The sequence below is a fragment of the Helianthus annuus genome, chromosome 3 (genome assembly GCF_002127325.2).
Source record: "Helianthus annuus cultivar XRQ/B chromosome 3, HanXRQr2.0-SUNRISE, whole genome shotgun sequence".
In the NCBI taxonomy this organism is placed as follows: Eukaryota; Viridiplantae; Streptophyta; class Magnoliopsida; order Asterales; family Asteraceae; genus Helianthus; species Helianthus annuus.
This window is the reverse complement of record NC_035435.2, coordinates 107,407,855-107,425,629: the sequence shown is the minus strand read 5'-3', so window position 1 is coordinate 107,425,629 and position 17,775 is coordinate 107,407,855. Positions and strand designations below refer to the sequence as shown.

At 40.1% G+C, this 17,775-nt stretch overlaps 1 protein-coding gene and 1 long non-coding RNA gene across 2 annotated transcripts; one reads left to right on the top strand and one right to left on the bottom strand.

Moving 5' to 3' along the window:
- Nucleotides 1–7,026: 7,026 nt before the first annotated feature.
- On the bottom strand, nucleotides 7,027–7,991 carry LOC110927753. The gene is made up of 2 exons (XR_004889344.1): nucleotides 7,366–7,991; nucleotides 7,027–7,289 (listed from the first exon to the last, which is right to left on the bottom strand). It is a non-coding gene; the product is annotated as an uncharacterized LOC110927753 (long non-coding RNA).
- Nucleotides 7,992–8,507: 516 nt separating this feature from the next.
- On the top strand, nucleotides 8,508–11,086 carry LOC110929166 (probable receptor-like protein kinase At4g39110). The gene has a single exon (XM_022172285.2). It carries the CDS (start codon nucleotides 8,564–8,566, stop codon nucleotides 11,084–11,086), a length of 2,523 nt encoding a protein of 840 aa, XP_022027977.1. The 5' UTR covers nucleotides 8,508–8,563.
- Nucleotides 11,087–17,775: the final 6,689 nt, after the last annotated feature.

Sequence of the window (17,775 nt, the reverse complement as noted above, 5' to 3'; positions counted from 1 at the left end):
CTGACTCAAACTACTGGGTTGAGGGTAACGTCGCCTTCAAAAGAGGGGCCTACTACAATAACTAAGATAATCTCTTAAACAAGTGCAAAAGTGCGAAAATAATCAAAGGTTATACTAATACACGAGTCGGATCCAAGTGATTCATCTTGTCTATCTGTTTTTATTTTTATTTTATTTTTCAGCATTTAGTTAGTTTTATTTTCTTAGTTTAAAAAATTTTTCTAACATTTTGATTTGATTAGACGTTGAGGATAAACCGGTACTAAAAGCTCTTGTGTCCTTGGACGACCTCGGTATCTTACCAACACTATATTACGTCCACGATGGGTGCACTTGCCCATATGTGTGTTTAGTGTTAGTAAATATCGTGTTTTATAAATTTAAAACTTGGCTAAAAAGGGCTTAAAATATATATCTAAAATATATTACACTACACACGCATCAACTACTAACGAAAATAAGTTGTGCCCTACGTCAGTGTCTATCATCACTGACAGTTTGCCATAGTCCATTAGTACACACCCGTCCGACTGGCACGGTGTGAGGTTTGTTAAACCTAATAGCGCTATTAACTAATGACCCGCTCGCCATTGGCCTCGGCGATTAAGTCGATATAAGATGAGGGACTTAATGATAGAGTTTTGTCTAGTAAGTTTTAAGGTTGTTGTCCTACCCAAGGAGGACGAACGTACGTAGTTCTACCCAAGGAGAATACGCAGGATTAATATTGGCATCCTACCTATGGAGGATGACCGTACATATCCTACCCAAGGAGGATATGTAGATTCCGTTTTAAGTTCTTTAACCCATTCCCAACCACCGGGAATCCCATGCCTTAGAAAGTGTGTGAACTCACCTTGGTTTGCTCGGTTAGATTCTCAAAAATAGCTAACAGTCAAGGTCGGTCAGTCACATCCTAGTATGATTACCACTTAGTTTATTAGTGACTTCAAATAAGCACAAAGTTCCTACACGCGTCTATCACATAACAAGCATCACATCAATAGTTCATGCTCATATCAACATTCCACCTATAGCTACTCAAGAACAGGCATACGATATTGCACATATTACTTTCATTGACATATGACATGTTAGATCATCCTCAGATAATATACTCGACATTTAGGCACGCAAATTACTACTTTTGTCGTTTCAGCTTTACTATCCAAAACTGGGCTGTTTTCGGACATTTTAATAAAATAGTTATCTTGCTTCAAAAATTCCCAACTTTTTACAGAAGGTGCTAAACGATCCAAATATTATTGTGTAAAAATATTGGGATCCAATTCATCACCAATATTTTATAAAAATTCATTTTCCGGACGGCAATCAGATTCATTACTTTCTGACTGCAGTCTACGGAATAATTCATTAAAAATTCATTGTAAGTTGGATTGACGAAATTCCAGTGGGACAATTACTATGACATCAGTATCCATCTGCAGTACCGATTTCGTGACCTAGTTCTACTCAGGTTTCAAGTTATGATGAAGAATGTAACACATACTTTCAGCAGCAAAAATGCAGCTTTAGCTGCTGTTACAAAACGACACTTTAAAAATAGTAAACGAAGTCCAAAAATTATGATTCCAGTGCCATTAGATCCATTTTTCGAAAATGCATAATTTAAACTTCAGAAAATCAGTTTTTCGATTTATAATGATCCAGTTACAGCCAGTTGAAGTTGGCTGAAAATGCTAATCAGCATGCTTTTTATAGTGTAAATGTTACTAAAAACGCATCAAAAAGTGTCCTAACAACGGGTTTATCAATAAATTAATGATCAAACAACATGCATGCTTATACCAACTTAATCCAACCAGATTTTATGTAAGTTTATGTTCATGCTCTTTGTTCATGTTCTTTTTATGTTCTCGTGTTACACATCAACTACAATCTTTCGGATAATCAACGTAGGAGTGACCAAGAGTTAAATCGAAGACTTACAACTAGCACAAGGGCTAGGGATGAACTTGTGAACAAAGAATGATGATGAAGATGGCGTGAGAATGCAAGGTGTGATGTTTCTTCAAGGCTCCAAGCTCCAAGCTTCACAAGACTTCTTCTAGCACTTGTTTTGGACTTGATAATGGATCAAATGAGTGAGTGTTGATGTGATGGTGATGGTGGCGATTTTGTGCAGCCAAGAGGGAGAGAGAGAGAGTGGAGAAGATGAAGTGAATTTGTAGAGAGAGAGTGTGATATGATGATATGGTGATCTCTAGCCCAACCTACATGTAATGATGGTGATTTCTTGGCAAGAGCATCAAATAAAGAGGTCCAATCAAATGAAAAAGGAATATTTATTAGGGATTTAGTGATGATTATGGTGGGGCCCCTATGTGAGCGGAAAATATGAAGGGGGGAGGGGTTATTTGTAAATTTTTATTATAAGTAGGTGATTACTTGGAAGGTTTAGGGTATTTTCTAAAGTAGTAAGTGCATGACATATTTTTATAGTGTGTGGGGATTTTTGAGACCAAAATTAGTTAACAATAATAAAGTAATGTTTCTGATAAAATTTTGGTGTCCCGGGTAGTGTCCGGTTGTTCGGTTAAGTACCGTTCCGTTAATGTGTTAAATTGTACCGTATAGTGTCTTTTATGCATCTTTTGTGACACAATTAATTCTCAACACATAGAAAAGCATACAGGATCATTTAGTCAATTTTTCTACACAATCAATAAGCACAATTTAATATTAATTAATTGTACGGATACATGTAGTTACGAGGGTTGTCACATTCTCCCCCTGTTAAGAAAATTTCGTCCAGAAATTTAGCACGTGGTTACTGAGGAAGCTAGTTAGGTTGCGTGGTTTACTGGTTTTCCTGGGGTGTCACAGAAATAAGAGGGATTTCATTTGGGATTTTGCAAATGGTTATGTGATTGGGGGATTTTTGATAGTGAGTGCAATTAATGAGAGGGTGGTGATTGAATGATGGCCATGGCATCTCACCTACAAAACGGAATTGTAAGTGTGCAGGTCAAAGCAACAAGAATCAATATAAAACTAAACATTTGAAGTAAAGTCCATTTGCTATACCTTAACTGCTTATACTCATCCAGTAAATCCTCATCCAAAAACGGATCATCTTCATCGATTTCGCTACCCTCTTTTGTTTAATAACCCCGATTTCGATAACCGACCCGATCTCTGATCCGCCTCCGGCGGATCTATCAACCTCGGCTTCGTTTTCGTCCGTAACAAGCTCGATTTCCCGCGAAACGAAGCATTCGCAGAGCAAACTGTTACTTCCTCACCACCACCGGGATTGGTCCGGTTACTCCCGTTTGACCGGTTCGACCGGTGCCGTAGCTGTTGCGACTCAATCACCTCTGTGATGGTGGAGGGTGGAGGAGGGTGATGGTGGGTGGAGGTTGAAGATGAAGTGTGGTGGTGGGGTTTTGTAAATAAAAATGAAGAAGATGCCCGGATAGTCCTTGTGGTTTGGCCTTTTTAAAGAAAGGGTATTTTTGACATTTCACACTCTCTTAACAGAGAAAACAAACTGAAGTTAGACCCAGGGACTATTCGGGAACAAAAAATGAAAAGTTGGGGACTATTCAAGTAATTTTAGAAAGTTAGGTACTAAAGATGAAAATAGACGAAACCACAGGGACTATCCGAGCATTTTTCTCTTTTAATATTTAATGTTTTTGACTGAAGATTTTTAATACTTATGAGTTCATATCATTTTGTGGTTTTGGTTGAATGTTTATTTGAATTTATGGAATGTATCATACCACTTTATTTGAAGTCGATAATAATTGGTATTAATATTATAGATTATATGTATTTTTTAATACTATGTAATATACTAATATATACAAATCTGCAATAACAATTTATTTCATGTTAAAAAAATTAAGTTATTTTTAGCTAAGCTAAAAACACAATTAACCACCCATAACCGACCCACTATAACCATCAAAACCGAATAACCATAACCACTATAACCGATCGGTTATGGTTATGGTTATCCAATAACCGACATCGCGATTATGGTTATGGTTTTTGGTCAAAACCGACCCATGCACACCCCTAATATTAGATAACTAGTGGGATACCTCGTCGCTTCGCAACGGGTCTTCGCGACGGGTATTTTGTCGATGTCAATTCGTCATAGTACCGATATGATATCAACATTCAGTATAATAATCAAAAGAGAAAACTTAAAAAAAAATCGCACTGTGCTGGTTGAATGATATTATAAACATTGGGTAATATACTTATTTATTTATTTATCCATTTTAAACACCATTTTGCAAAAAAAAAAAAAAAAAAAAAAAAAAAGGCCTTACGATATCAAAATGTTATAAACTCATACTATAATTTATAGGGATAATGAAAAAGAAGTTAATTGTTGTCTTGGGAAAGTATAGGTATTGAAGGTGTGACCAGTGTACAAAATTCAAATCACCTTCTTTATTCTAAAATTTTCTTACTTTCTTTTATTTAGTTTTCCTTCAAATTCATCATTTTCAAATCCTTTTTTAACACTTCTCTCATCCTTGTTCTAATCCATTTTAACACTATGTTTCCGAGTCTCATTTAAGAGGGGGATGGGAAGGAAAATTTTCTCTCCTAATCTCTTTAATTTGGGAGGATAAATATATGGTCATATTTTCTTCCCTTTTTCCCTCCCCTCCCACTATTAAATGAAACTCGGGAACATGATTTTTGATATTTTCATCTCTTTTCCCTCCCATCCCCATTTTCCCTCCCATCTTCCTGTTAAATGAGACTCGGGAACAAAGTGTAAAAGATAAGCTATCCACCACCATTCTCACCGTCACCAAACACATCAACCATCACCTATTGCCGCCCGGGAACACCTTGCCGCCAACACCAGCCGACTACCAACACCTCCAGCACTAAACCGCCACTGCGGAAGTACCGTGATCACCACCACAGCACAACCATCAACCCGTCACTACAAACAAACCATGTAAATTATTGCCTCTTTCTCTCTCATTCTATTATGGCCGGAAATCCTCAGTCCTTTCTAAACTCAAACATACCCTCTCCGCTTAGCCACCATGTCTCCGAACAAACCAACAACAACACAATTGATTTGGATAAAATATCCGGATTTCGATTATTAAAACCATTTAACCAAAACCTCCTTTCGGTTTCTTCGGGTTCCGTAAAAGAAGTATAGCCGGATTTTTGTCTGGGTATCACCGAAAGAAAAAAAAACGTGGAACAACATGCGATTACACGTGGACCAATGATAATAAGTACTGAAGCTAAGACAATACCAAAGCTCTATCTCAAAACGATTCTCTGGTCTCCCCTATCTCTCTGTTAGACGAAAAAGAAATAGTATCGTAAATAATTCTAAAATTTTGGTCAATTATTGTACTCTTCACAAGGATCTACGTAAATTGTTATATATACTAATACTAATTAGGTCGTCGACCCATTTCATCAATCCAAGTTGTACTGCCCCATTACCTTTTACATCACCCATGTATGCATAACCAACCTATAGTCACATGGAACGCGATACGTTCCGGTATGCGGTACGAAAACCGGTACGCAATTCGGGCCTTTCTAAAAATTGGTACGTTGGGGGTAGGTTCATTTGGGAACGCTACTTCGGTACGTGGTACAGTGTATCCTTACCGAAAGCCATTTGATAATTGCTTACTGTTTTGCTTTTGTAATTGACTGAATTGAATTGAAATATTGTGTGCTAGATGATTGTTGCAGGAGGTATTTGTAGTTAACATGGGATTGGTAATAATTAAAGTGTGTTAATTGTAGTGTGAAAAGTTAATGGCGGGAAAAAAATGTTCACTTACCTCTGTTATATAAAAAGCGGGAAAAAGTTAATGGCTTTTCAAATTCCAATACATGATTCTGGCCATAGCAGAACGCCGGCCACTACAGACGGAAACATGTTTCGGATTGATTAAAAACGTGTATTTACCGATTGGAACACTATTATAGTACACAATCGTGAATGGTCCAATTAACCGATCCGGTACACATACCAGAGGCGATTCGGGCGACTCTCTACCGCGATTCGGTACGACCGATCTGGTACGCGATACGCGGATCTTTTAACGTTTCCTATGACTATGAACCAACCAATGCACAAGCTATCTCACGTTTAATTTCCTAATATATTTATGTTTTGCAATTTACTTCCCATATTTATTTAATGTTTTTGCATTTTACTTTTAGACCATGTGATGTGGGAAGGGGAATATATCGGGGAAGTCTGTGTGGCACCCATGTGAATTAGAAGGAGGAAGGGGTCCCCCCACTTGATGAGGATGAGGATGGAAGGGAATTTGATGAGGTGAAGGTGATGATATGGATTTAGGGGAGTGTTACATCAGACCCCATAGCCATAAGTAATATATAGTAGTGGTGAAGGGTAGTTATCCACGTTTATGAGCAACAAGAAAAAAGCCAACGGGTTTTTAAATATTATTATTTTCTGTTTTATATCATTTAATGAGTTACCAGGTTTCTATTGCTAGCTCAAGTTTGGCCACTTAAGTGCTAACTCAAGTTTGACCACTTAAGTGTTCTTCTTTGGAATCTAATTACAAATTTAGGTGGTGAGTCATGTATCATAAACACATATTAAACTATCCTACGGATTAATCAAGTGGTGTTTTTTAACTCTTTAAACCTATAGTATATTCGTTTGATTTGATTTCAATTTTTTACGAGTTGTGTACTCTGATTCTTATCATTTGGTATCAGAGCCAAAAATCCTTCAATGTTTATACATTGATTGATCTAGTAACATGTTTGTTGCTCACTGCAACAAAAGAAGCAACAACATTCATTAGTTGGCAAAATATACGATAAATATGTTACTTTTTTTATTTGATTACCAAATAGTCATATTTCAGATTCAAACATTAATATAAAGTAGTTATGGCAGCTGCAAAGTGTTCCATGGTTGGTTACACTATCTATTGTGGGTTACTAATTTCATATCCTTCTTCTTTCTTTATCCATCAACTTTTAACTTATTAGAGGTAGTTGCTGTCGATAAACCTAAGATGCATCTTTGGGGAAGTTGTATAATGAGAATAACCAGACATCCAGAGTTGTAACCATTGACATATACATTGGCTGTTGTTTTTTTATATTAAATACTACTGCTAGTAACATTTAGAGTTGCGAAATACATCTAGCATAAAAAAAACATCTAAAGGGATGGAAATTGTAACCATACCTCACCAATAGCACCATTACCTATCATGGTTCTCAAAATCATCAACAGCAACCAATTTCTTCTCTTAAGGAAAATTAGCCTACATAACAAAATTGAAGTTTTAGTTGTCTTCTAGGAACATAGCAACAAATGATTTGCTATTCTCTGTTCAGTACCTTATCAGAGGTGTGAGTGTGGAGGCGGATGTTGACGGTGGAGGTGGAAGATGCAGACAGGCGTTCCACAATCACCATCGCTCGCCACCTGCGAAACCCTAACCTAACCCAACACCATCTCCACCTACGATTTACAGAGGCAAACCTAAGAGGTCGATTGTGGCGGGTGGGTAAAAGCAGCAACACTAAACCCTAGCGTGCGGTACCTGAATCCTTTTCGATTGCCACAGAAGCTTTAACACCGGCCGGCCAGGAAGAAGAGGCGAACACATAGTGGACGTTGGATCAGAAAGCAGCGGCTGAGATGAGGATACTGTTCCTAAGAATCGACGTCTGGGGGCTGTGTTTTGAGTTTGGAGATGGGTTATGCAGAGGTGGTGAAGACCGGAAGATGCCGGTCATATGAAACCGGGAAACTGATACTGTTGTTAAGAGCTTTCATCAATTGTTAATATATAAAATTCACAACCATTAGACGAAGTTGTTCTAACTGATGCAGAAAATGAAGTCCCTTCAAGAACAAGTTCAGGAGTTAACTTTTGCAATCCAGCAAAAATAAAGAGTAAAAACGAAGCTGGAATTGAATTCCAGTGTCACACCTCGGTTTTTCAACATCTCGAGCGTGTTACCATCAGTTGGTACCTGTTTTGTTAAATACACAACGGAAAATGTTTATCTTTGAAATTCCCAACTTAAAGTTGGATAAAAACATATTTTTCATAAACATTGACTTAAACGTTTGAACAAAACGTTTTAATATACATTAGTAATTGAAAGCCTGTTCAACGATATTTTACAAAATCTTAGCCACAAGGTAAAACTCTTGGCTTAACCCAGAACAATTTTGCTTTAAGTGAGACTCAAACATGACCTCCATTTTGAAATGTCATGAAGATGACAATGTACCCGAAAGTTCGGCGAAATAAATAACTATTATTTTTAAAGATTTAGAACTTAAATTGCATTTCTCCATTCTCATTCTACAAAAGTACAAATCTTCTTCTCAATCTCTAGCAAAACATGTTTTCTTAATTTAGACATATTAATTCAAATTCAAAACCATATATATACTAAAATTAGAATGGACACAACAAAAGGGAGGAAAAACCAAAAACATGCGTAACAAAAACTTGATCCCTCCCTTTGTCTTCTCCGGCAAAACCTCACCTCAACCTCGAAGACAAATGGGATAGCGATCATGGCCATTCTTCTCCCTCTTCTTCTCTTCTCCGTCACCATCTCCACCGTCTCTCCCGCCCCGACCAAACCCGACACATTCAAACCCCCAGACAACTACCTAATCGACTGCGGCTCCTCCTCCCAAACCACCCTCCCCGACCGCCGCACTTTCTCCTCCGATTCATCCTCCTCACAATACCTCAAATACGACGGCCGCGAAATCAACGTCCACGATCAATCCGCCAAAGTCCCTCTCCCAATCTACAAATCCGCCAAAGTGTTCAATGCAAAAGCGACTTATTCGTTCCATGTTACCAAACCCGGCTGGCATTGGGTACGTTTACATTTTAATCCGGTGAAAAACAACGAGTTTAAACTCGACGAAACGAAGTTTTCCGTCGTTGCATGCAACACGTTGGTTCTTTTGCATGAATACACTCCTAAAGCAATTGAAATGCAAGAGTACCTCATGAATGTCACCACACCAAACGTGAACATCGTGTTTTCTGGCGAGAAGGATTCGCCTGCGTTCGTTAACGCGATCGAAGTAGTTTCCGCGCCTGATATGTTGATTCCTGAACATGCGGATGCTCTTTTTCCCGTAGGGAAAAAAGTTGACGGAATGACGAGGTTTTCGTTTCAAAAAATGTATCGGCTCAACGTCGGAGGAGGTGAGATCGGTCCGGGTAATGATACGTTGGGTCGGCATTGGGATACCGATCGAAAATACCAGAAGGTTCAATCGGGGGCGAAGAGTGTATCGATTGCGCCTAATGTTGTTACGTATTTAGAAGGCGGGTCGCCTTTGATTGCGCCTCCAACGGTGTATGCATCCGCGGTCCAAATGGGGAATTCGGAGACGAGTAGCCCTAATTTTAATGTGACATGGCAGTTTGATCTTGATCATTCGTATCCGTATCTTGTTCGTTTGCATTTTTGTGATATTGTAAGCAAGTCGTTGAACGAGTTGTATTTTAATGTGTATGTTGGGGGGAAAATCGCGGTGTCCGCGCTTGATTTGTCGACTGTCACGGGTGGGTTGTCCGTGGCGTATTATAAGGATTTGTTTGTGGAGGCTTCGTTGGTGTCGAACCCGTTCTTGGTCCAGATCGGTCCGTTGAATGAACCGATAGGGACCAAGAACGCGATCCTTAATGGGGTTGAGATATTGAGGATTAATAATTCGGTTAATAGTTTGGATGGGGTGTTTGGTGCGGATGGGAGGTCAGTCACGGGTCCTAGCCGGGGCACGGTTGCGGCGGTTGGGTTCGCAATGATGTTCGGGGCGTTTGCGGGGTTGGGTGCAATGGCTGTGAAGTGGCAGAAGAGGCCTCAAGATTGGCAAAAGAAGAATAGTTTCTCTTCATGGTTGTTACCACTTCATGCGGGCGATTCGAGTTTTATGGCGTCGAGTAAAACCTCGTTGGGCTCGAAAAAGAGTGCGTTTTATTCGTCGACTATGGGTATGGGTCGATATCTTTCGTTTGCCGAGTTGCAAGAAGCTACGAAAAACTGGGATTCAAATTCGATAATCGGTGTGGGTGGTTTCGGGAATGTGTATCTTGGAGTACTTGACGATGGTACGAAAGTGGCGGTGAAACGGGGAAACTCGCAGTCCGAACAAGGCATACACGAATTCCAAACCGAGTTGCAAATGTTGTCGAAACTCCGCCACCGTCACTTGGTGTCGTTGATCGGGTACTGTGACGAGAATGCTGAGATGATCCTAGTGTACGAGTATATGAAACACGGGTCTATGAGAGACCACTTGTACGGGAAAAACTTGCCCGCAATCTCGTGGAAGCAAAGACTAGAGATGTGCATCGGGGCGGTCCGGGGGCTTCACTACCTCCATACGGGGGCGGCCTCGGCCATCATCCACCGTGACGTAAAGTCCACCAATATTTTACTAGACGAGAATTTCATTGCAAAGATGTCGGATTTCGGGCTTTCGAAAGATGTAGGGATGGGGGAGGCCCATGTGAGTACCGCGGTTAAAGGAAGTTTCGGGTACTTGGACCCTGAATATTTCCGTAAGCAACAACTAACAGATAAATCTGACGTGTATTCCTTCGGGGTGGTGCTATTGGAAGTGTTGTGTGCGAGGCCCGCCATTGACCCGGCCCTACCAAGAGAACAAGTGAACTTAGCCGAATGGGCGATGCAGTGGAAACGAAAAGGTCTATTAGAAAAAATAATAGACCCACATCTGGTTGGCCACATCAACCCCGAGTCGATGAACAAGTGTGCAGAGGCAGCTGAACAATGTTTATCGGAATACGGGGTTGACCGGCCAACCATGGGAGATGTTTTGTGGAGCTTGGAGTACGCGTTACAACTACAGGACCAAGGGAACACAGAGGAAGGGAGCAACGGGCCAGGCTCATGTTTAGCAAACGGTGCACCACTCGCTCCAGCTGTTGATAATAGGCCCGTTACGACACCTGCTCAAGCTAGCGAAAATCCAGCTGAGGTTCAGGTCATTGAAGAGCATTCGGGTACTGCCATGTTTGCACACCATGCAAATCTCAACAGTCGGTAAAAGGTCGAATAGTTTGGTCATGTAGAAGATAAGTTGTGTACTAGCAGGATAGCTATTGATTCATTCCTTTGTTAGTTTAGTTTGTATAGCTGTATATATAGCTATTTCTAGTCGAAAGGATGAAATAGGACTCCGAGTTGTTCGTGTAATTTCATATGGCCTTCGGGCTCGGTTCTTATGAGTTAAAACAGATCCTATAGCTTCAAAACTAATTTGAAAACAATGGGCTAGCTAATTTTGATTAACAAACATTCTGTCTCAATAATAATATGAATATCTTATAAATTACTAATAAGGTTACATGCATTGTAGACAAGTTTTAGGCAACATTTAATTATGTGATCACTTCTAGCTAACTATTTTAATTTGACCCATTTGAAATAAACACAACCCAAATCGACCCATATAAAAAGTAAATGGGCCAAAATATTCATTTGGTAAAAAAAACATTTTTCCATATATCCGTTCATCGTTTGTACACTCAACAACAGGCGGATCGCATGTTTAGATTGTTATCTTGCTTCTTATTTCCAAAGGGCTCTGTGAAGAGGTTTTTAGCCTATCCACTGCAACAAGGTAACAGAGCAGAACATGGCTATCGAAGCGAACTGTGAACATGTAATTCATTGCAAGTTGAAGCGTGACGGGTCAAAAAATATGGGCCAGGTTATGTAAACTTCGTATATATCGTATAAGTTGTTAACGTTAATTATGATTACAGAACCAATGGTGTCTGTATAATAATTCAAATCTTTGCATATTAATGATTTAGGAAACGTTTGAGTGACACATTACACTTTTAAATAAAATTCATTGATATGATCTATTTGAGATAAAACACAACCTAAAAACGAACTATTCATAATTTCAATAGTTGGAGTTAAGCATGTTACACAGGGCTGTCTTCGAAAATCACAAAAAAAAAAAAAAAAAATTGGCCCTGTTCGAGATAAAAAATTTGGACCCTATTCCAATTCTTCATATAATATAAACTCATCAATCATTCAATCAAATATATAAATACTAAAAACCATATAAATTGTTTATTTTTTTCTTTTAAATAATAGGGTAAAAAAGACAATTATACCCTCATGTGCTCTGCACATGATCTAATTTAACAAAAAAAAAATTAACTGGGTTAGGCTTAAAGGACATAACGTGCAGGATTTTAAAACATAAAGTACAAAACTCATCAACTTTAAACATAAAGGACACGTGGGGCTTCCGTTGTCCAAAATCGAGTGTCTTCGCGTCTGCCTTCAGAAAAACAAGTGTTCATCCCTCCAACCTTAAGCTACTGATTAAACTTAAAGTCGGAGATGTCTTTGATTACGTCACGAGTGGCAATCGGGCCGTTAGGTGTAAAACCAGTGCCTTCGTACGAAGGCAGCGCCTTCGTACGAGGCCATGTGCCTTCGTATGAAGCTGGCTTCGCACATAACAGTCCAGTTCACAAACGTAGCTGTTTTTGGCATTAGGTGCTGTGTTTTCGCCTGAATCGGATGTGTTTCCGAGTCTTTTTCAAGTTGGTTTCGACATTGCCTCGTTCCACTATTCAGTGAACGAAATACATGTCGTTTTAGGGTGAAAATCAAGTTTAAGAAAGTTTCAAAGGAGTTCCAACTTAGATCTAGCACTTTGTGAGCGTGAAATCAACTGATTTCTAATTTGAGAAGCCGTGGCTAGTCCCAATACACTCGGTTAAGTGTAAATCCTTTATAGAATAAGAAGTTTTAATGAAAAAGATGAAGAGTTTTTGTAAAAAAAAAAAAAAAAAAAAAAAACAGGAATTTAGACCGTGGGGTATGGTGGAGCGTGGGTTGGGGCATGGTGCGACACGTGGAGTATGGGGCACCCAAGACCAAAAGCCAATTTTAAAGGGGTATGGTGGGGCGTGGCTGGGGTGGCGTGGCCAAGCCACATCATAATGAGGTTCCGCCATGGCTAGTGCTCTTGGCCAATGAGGTTCCGCCATGTCATGTGGGTAGCCCCGCCCAACGCCCGGGCTGAATCACACGCCAAACGGGCCACGCCGAAACCCACGCCCACCCGAGGTGGTGACTTGGGCGTTTGTACCCAACCCCCGCCCCATACCCCATAGTCTTATGAAGAAAAGATGAAGTTTTTATGAAATCAGAGAAGTTAAGATGAAAATGATAGAGTTTAAGTGAGAAAGATGAAGTTTCAAGTGAAAACATAAGAGTTTAGATGAAAACCAAGTGATTCTTGTCGAAATCGAAATGGAAAACATTGTGTAATTGAATAAAACTGTTAAATCTTACTTGAAAATCCGGACAACAATTCGGCAGAGGTTCGGTATGAAATCAGCAAGTGAGAATGAATGAGGAGTGCGGCTGGGTATTTATAGGCAATGTTGTAGAAAGCGCTAGGCGCTAGTCGGGCGGTGAGGTACCGCCTAGGGATTAATCGGGATTAATCGGAATGGACTTTATATGTATAATTTTATGAATTTATATACATATACCATTAATTTTATATTTTTCATATATAAATTCATAAGTATAAGGACTAAATATAAACTAATAAAGATGGAGGGGGTTATATGTTAAAATACCTAAACTTAAATAACCCTAATTATCTAAACTTTCATCACGCCTTTTCCTGCTCTCCGTCTCTTCTTCTTTATCAGGTACAAAAACAAAACACAAAACACAAACCCTAATCCCCATATTCCCTTCATCTAAACAATGATTGAATAACAAATTAAGGTCGTCGGAGAAGAAGACTAAGGTCACCGTCGCCGGCGATGGATGGAGGTGTGTAGCGACAATGAGTCACGTAAGTTTCTGTATAAATTTATGGGTCCGATTTCCTCCGATTTTCTCCGACTAGGTCCGATTTTGACCGTCTTTGACCGGGACCGATTTTTTAACCGATTTGCAACTTTTTAGGCGGTGGCTCACCGATTACCGCCTAGGCGCCGATTAATCGGCCGCCTAATCCGACTTCTACAACATTGTTTATAGGGGAAGTCTGATCGCACAAGGCACCTGGTTCGAACCTGCTGCCTTCGTACGAGGCGGTGTGGCTTCATTCGAAGGGCCTATTTGTGCATCAATTCTTCGTTTCGCTTGTAGGATGCTCGTTTAATGTGTTTTGTTGCGTTAAATAGTATTGGTAACTTAAGTATTTTAGCGTAACACTGAGTTTTGGGTCGCGTTGCGTTTTAGTGTGATAATTCGAGTTGTGCGAGTAGCGTTGAGTTTGCGTTGCGATAGCGTTTGCGAGTAACAATACACATAATAAGCACACACAAGTAAAGCACATAAGAACACACAACATAACATTACTACTACTAATAACAGCGTTTGCGATTTAGCGTGTTAGTCATGGTAAGCGAATGCAGAGGCGTATGGTAACCAAACAAACACACTCGGTAATTTAAATAGCTTAATTCTCTGTAATTCGTGTTGCGTAAGCGTTGCGAATATAAAGTGTTTAAGTGTGTGGCGATGCGGTGAGATGAAAATGTATTTAGTATAACATAACCCTTTATTTATATCGAATCCCGGAATACAAGACGATTACAAATCAAAGCAAAAGCGAACGGGTAACGATCCGAAAAGTTGGGTTGTTACATTATGATGGGTCACTCTGATTTAAGTAATGATGCAAACGTGAAAAAGAACAAAAGTCACCGGAATTCACCATTCGCTGCCGGAAAAGAATCATCACAGCCACGAGATTACCTGTCACACCCCAACCGATGGCGGAATCATCGGGGCGTGGCACTGAGCGAAACAGATTGTCCAGAAGTTTCCATAACAACTATCTATATAATTAAGTTAAAGATACGTCCCATACCGTATCCTGAATAAACAAATACCTTATTACAGATAACATCCAAACAAGTAATTCTGTTCCGACAACTCAGATTTAATTTAATACAAAACAAAATTATTGTTCAAATGCCCCTAAAGACCCAGCCTGACAAGATCTACAGACAACTATGCTCTAGTTGCTCTTTCCTGACAGACAACTATTTGTTGGGGGCCTCTAGAGCTTTATTCTAGCCTCGCTTTCCTAGCAAGCAAACATTTTAAACACCTGTCACATACGTTAAAATAAAGTCAATACATATAATGTAAAGGTGAGCATACAAGTTTGATATGACATATAGAGTTCGAATAGTTTACGCATAACCAACACGTACACAGAGGAAAACGAAGCATGTTAATTATCGACATGGACCTATCGATACCAATGACTGTGGGTTGACCGTCCGAGACGGTTCGCAATACATGATTACCACCGTAATCCATGCAAGTAATCGTCCTTAACAACCCCCGTGTGAACGGGTGCTGAGTCCAAACTATAGTACTACGTCGTTAAGGCAGGTAGACAGCATTCCACGTGTAAACACAATCAACAAGCATTCATTTAGTCACGTAATACATGCGAATCGGTTATAGTTCAAATAATTGAGTAGTGTGTTCGATAGTGATTTTGATAAGTAACGTATGTAACACCTAAAAGTGCTAAAAGCAAAAAGGGATCGAGTATACTCACAGCGATTGATTGATGGATTGAAGGGAGCGCTTGAGAGTAGGGTTAGCCTGAACAGTTCGATAGCATAACGATGAATACACGAATAATGGAAACAAGTGTAAGTGGGTCGAACAGCCTGGTCGATCGAACGGCAGGTTCGATCGAGTGGGTTGTTCGTTCGGCTGGACAATCCGTTCGGACTGCCTGCTCGATCGGCCGGTAGGCTCGATCGGTTGGACTGTTCGAGTGGATTGTTTCTTCCTTTGAGTAGGATGTGTTTGTGTATGATGGTTTGAACTTTTGAAGTTTTCGTTGTAGCATTTGAGAACACTGGAGTGTTCTTACCTTTCAGTTCGATCGATCGAACGGTCTGTTCGATCGGTCGGCTTATCCGATCAGTTAGGAACTTCAGTAGTGGTCCTCATCAGGTTGTCACTCGATCGAGCAGCATATCCAATCGAACAGCCTGTTCGTTCTGATAGCATGTTCGATCGGGTGGCACCCCAATGCGTCGAACGAGTTGAAAATCGATTACTTGTTGAAGCATAAGATCTCATGATCCGAGGAGTAATGTTACCAAACAGCTCGTTCGATCGAACATCACCTCGTTCAATACCATACTTCATGAATTTGTCAAAGTGTGGGGCCACATGCTAGCCGATCGGCTGGCCTAGTCGATCGGCTGACAAGTCCGATCGGTTGGGCTGTTCGTGCGAACAGCCCAACCGTTCGGTCAGCATCCTGACCTGGTCGGCCTGTTCGTCTAACACTTGACTGTTCTGATTGTCTGACGTTATATCGAGGTAGTTTAACAACGAATTGAACCATGACACTTTAGTTCTTACTTGTTTCTCCTGCTTGGACAGGAATCACCCAAGTCCGGCCGGTGAACGGTTCGGAACGTCGGTTTAACGTTTAACCCGAAGTCGGTGAACCTCGTAGATAGAACCCGAATCTTGAATCACACAACCATTAGAATGATTAGCGACTTGGCTCAAGCTCCGTTTCTACCGGTGTGAAGTCATTGAGTGTAAAAGAATTGAAAGAAAGTTGGAAATCCTCCTTTCAATCCTTTACATCATGTAAATGTTTAGATCTCTGATAGATCTTGAGTTGTTTATGTGGAAATCGGTTAGATCCGAGCTATTCATGGTGGATTGATGCCAAAACATGATGTTCTTGAAGAACACCATGATGACATCATCCTAGAATGCTTAGATCTTGATGATTTCACGGCTAGAAATCAAGATTTGGAAGATAGAAAGGTGTAGGAGCATGTTTTGATTAGGAAAGTGCAAGATTTAGGTTGGAAACTTACCGAAATCGGAAGAAATCTGAGGAAAAAGGAGGAGCACGCGTTGGTCGATCAGAACTTTCCAAAAGTGGTAAAGAGTGACAATGACAACCCTATTTATAGGCTCCAAAAGAGGAAAGGGCTGGCCAATCGGCCAGGCTTCCCGATCGGACAGCCTGCTCGATCGGACAGTCTGTCCGATCGGATGGGCTGTTCGATCGGCTGACAGCCTGATCGATCAACAGCCTTGTTCGAGTGTTCGGTGCGATGATTTTCAATATTTCGATTTCGATTGAAGACGAGACGAGCACGATAGAGTTTCCTATTCAAATTACTTTTAGTCCCAACCACTATATCTAACATACAATCATCTATATTTTACCCCATCCTTACGCTACCATTCGTCGTAGTTCGATTTCGATTGTATTCGATTTGAGTTTCGAGTTTCGATTCGAGTTTCGATTGATTCGATTGAGTAACATACCAAACATGAATTAAACACGCACAGGTAACACATAAGGCACACACACACACGTATACAACAACCAAAGTTCGCATAATTCGAGATTCGAGTTCGATGATAGTTAGGTCGGTTTGATTATAGATTAGTTAACTTTATCGCATTGTTACTTCCTACTATTCACAGTCGTAAGTCGGTTTGCGTAGATCAAACATTAGATTACTTCGATTCTTTCTTGATTACAACACTTACTCCACATAATACAAATAAAACATAAAATAGACTAATCATAGTCAAAGAAAGTCAAAGTTGACTTGGACTTGGACTTTGACTTTGGCATTCGAAAACACGGGGTGTTACAGCCTCCCCTTGTTTAGGGAATTTCGTCCCGAAATTAGGCTCGAAGCTGCACAGCACCGTGAATCA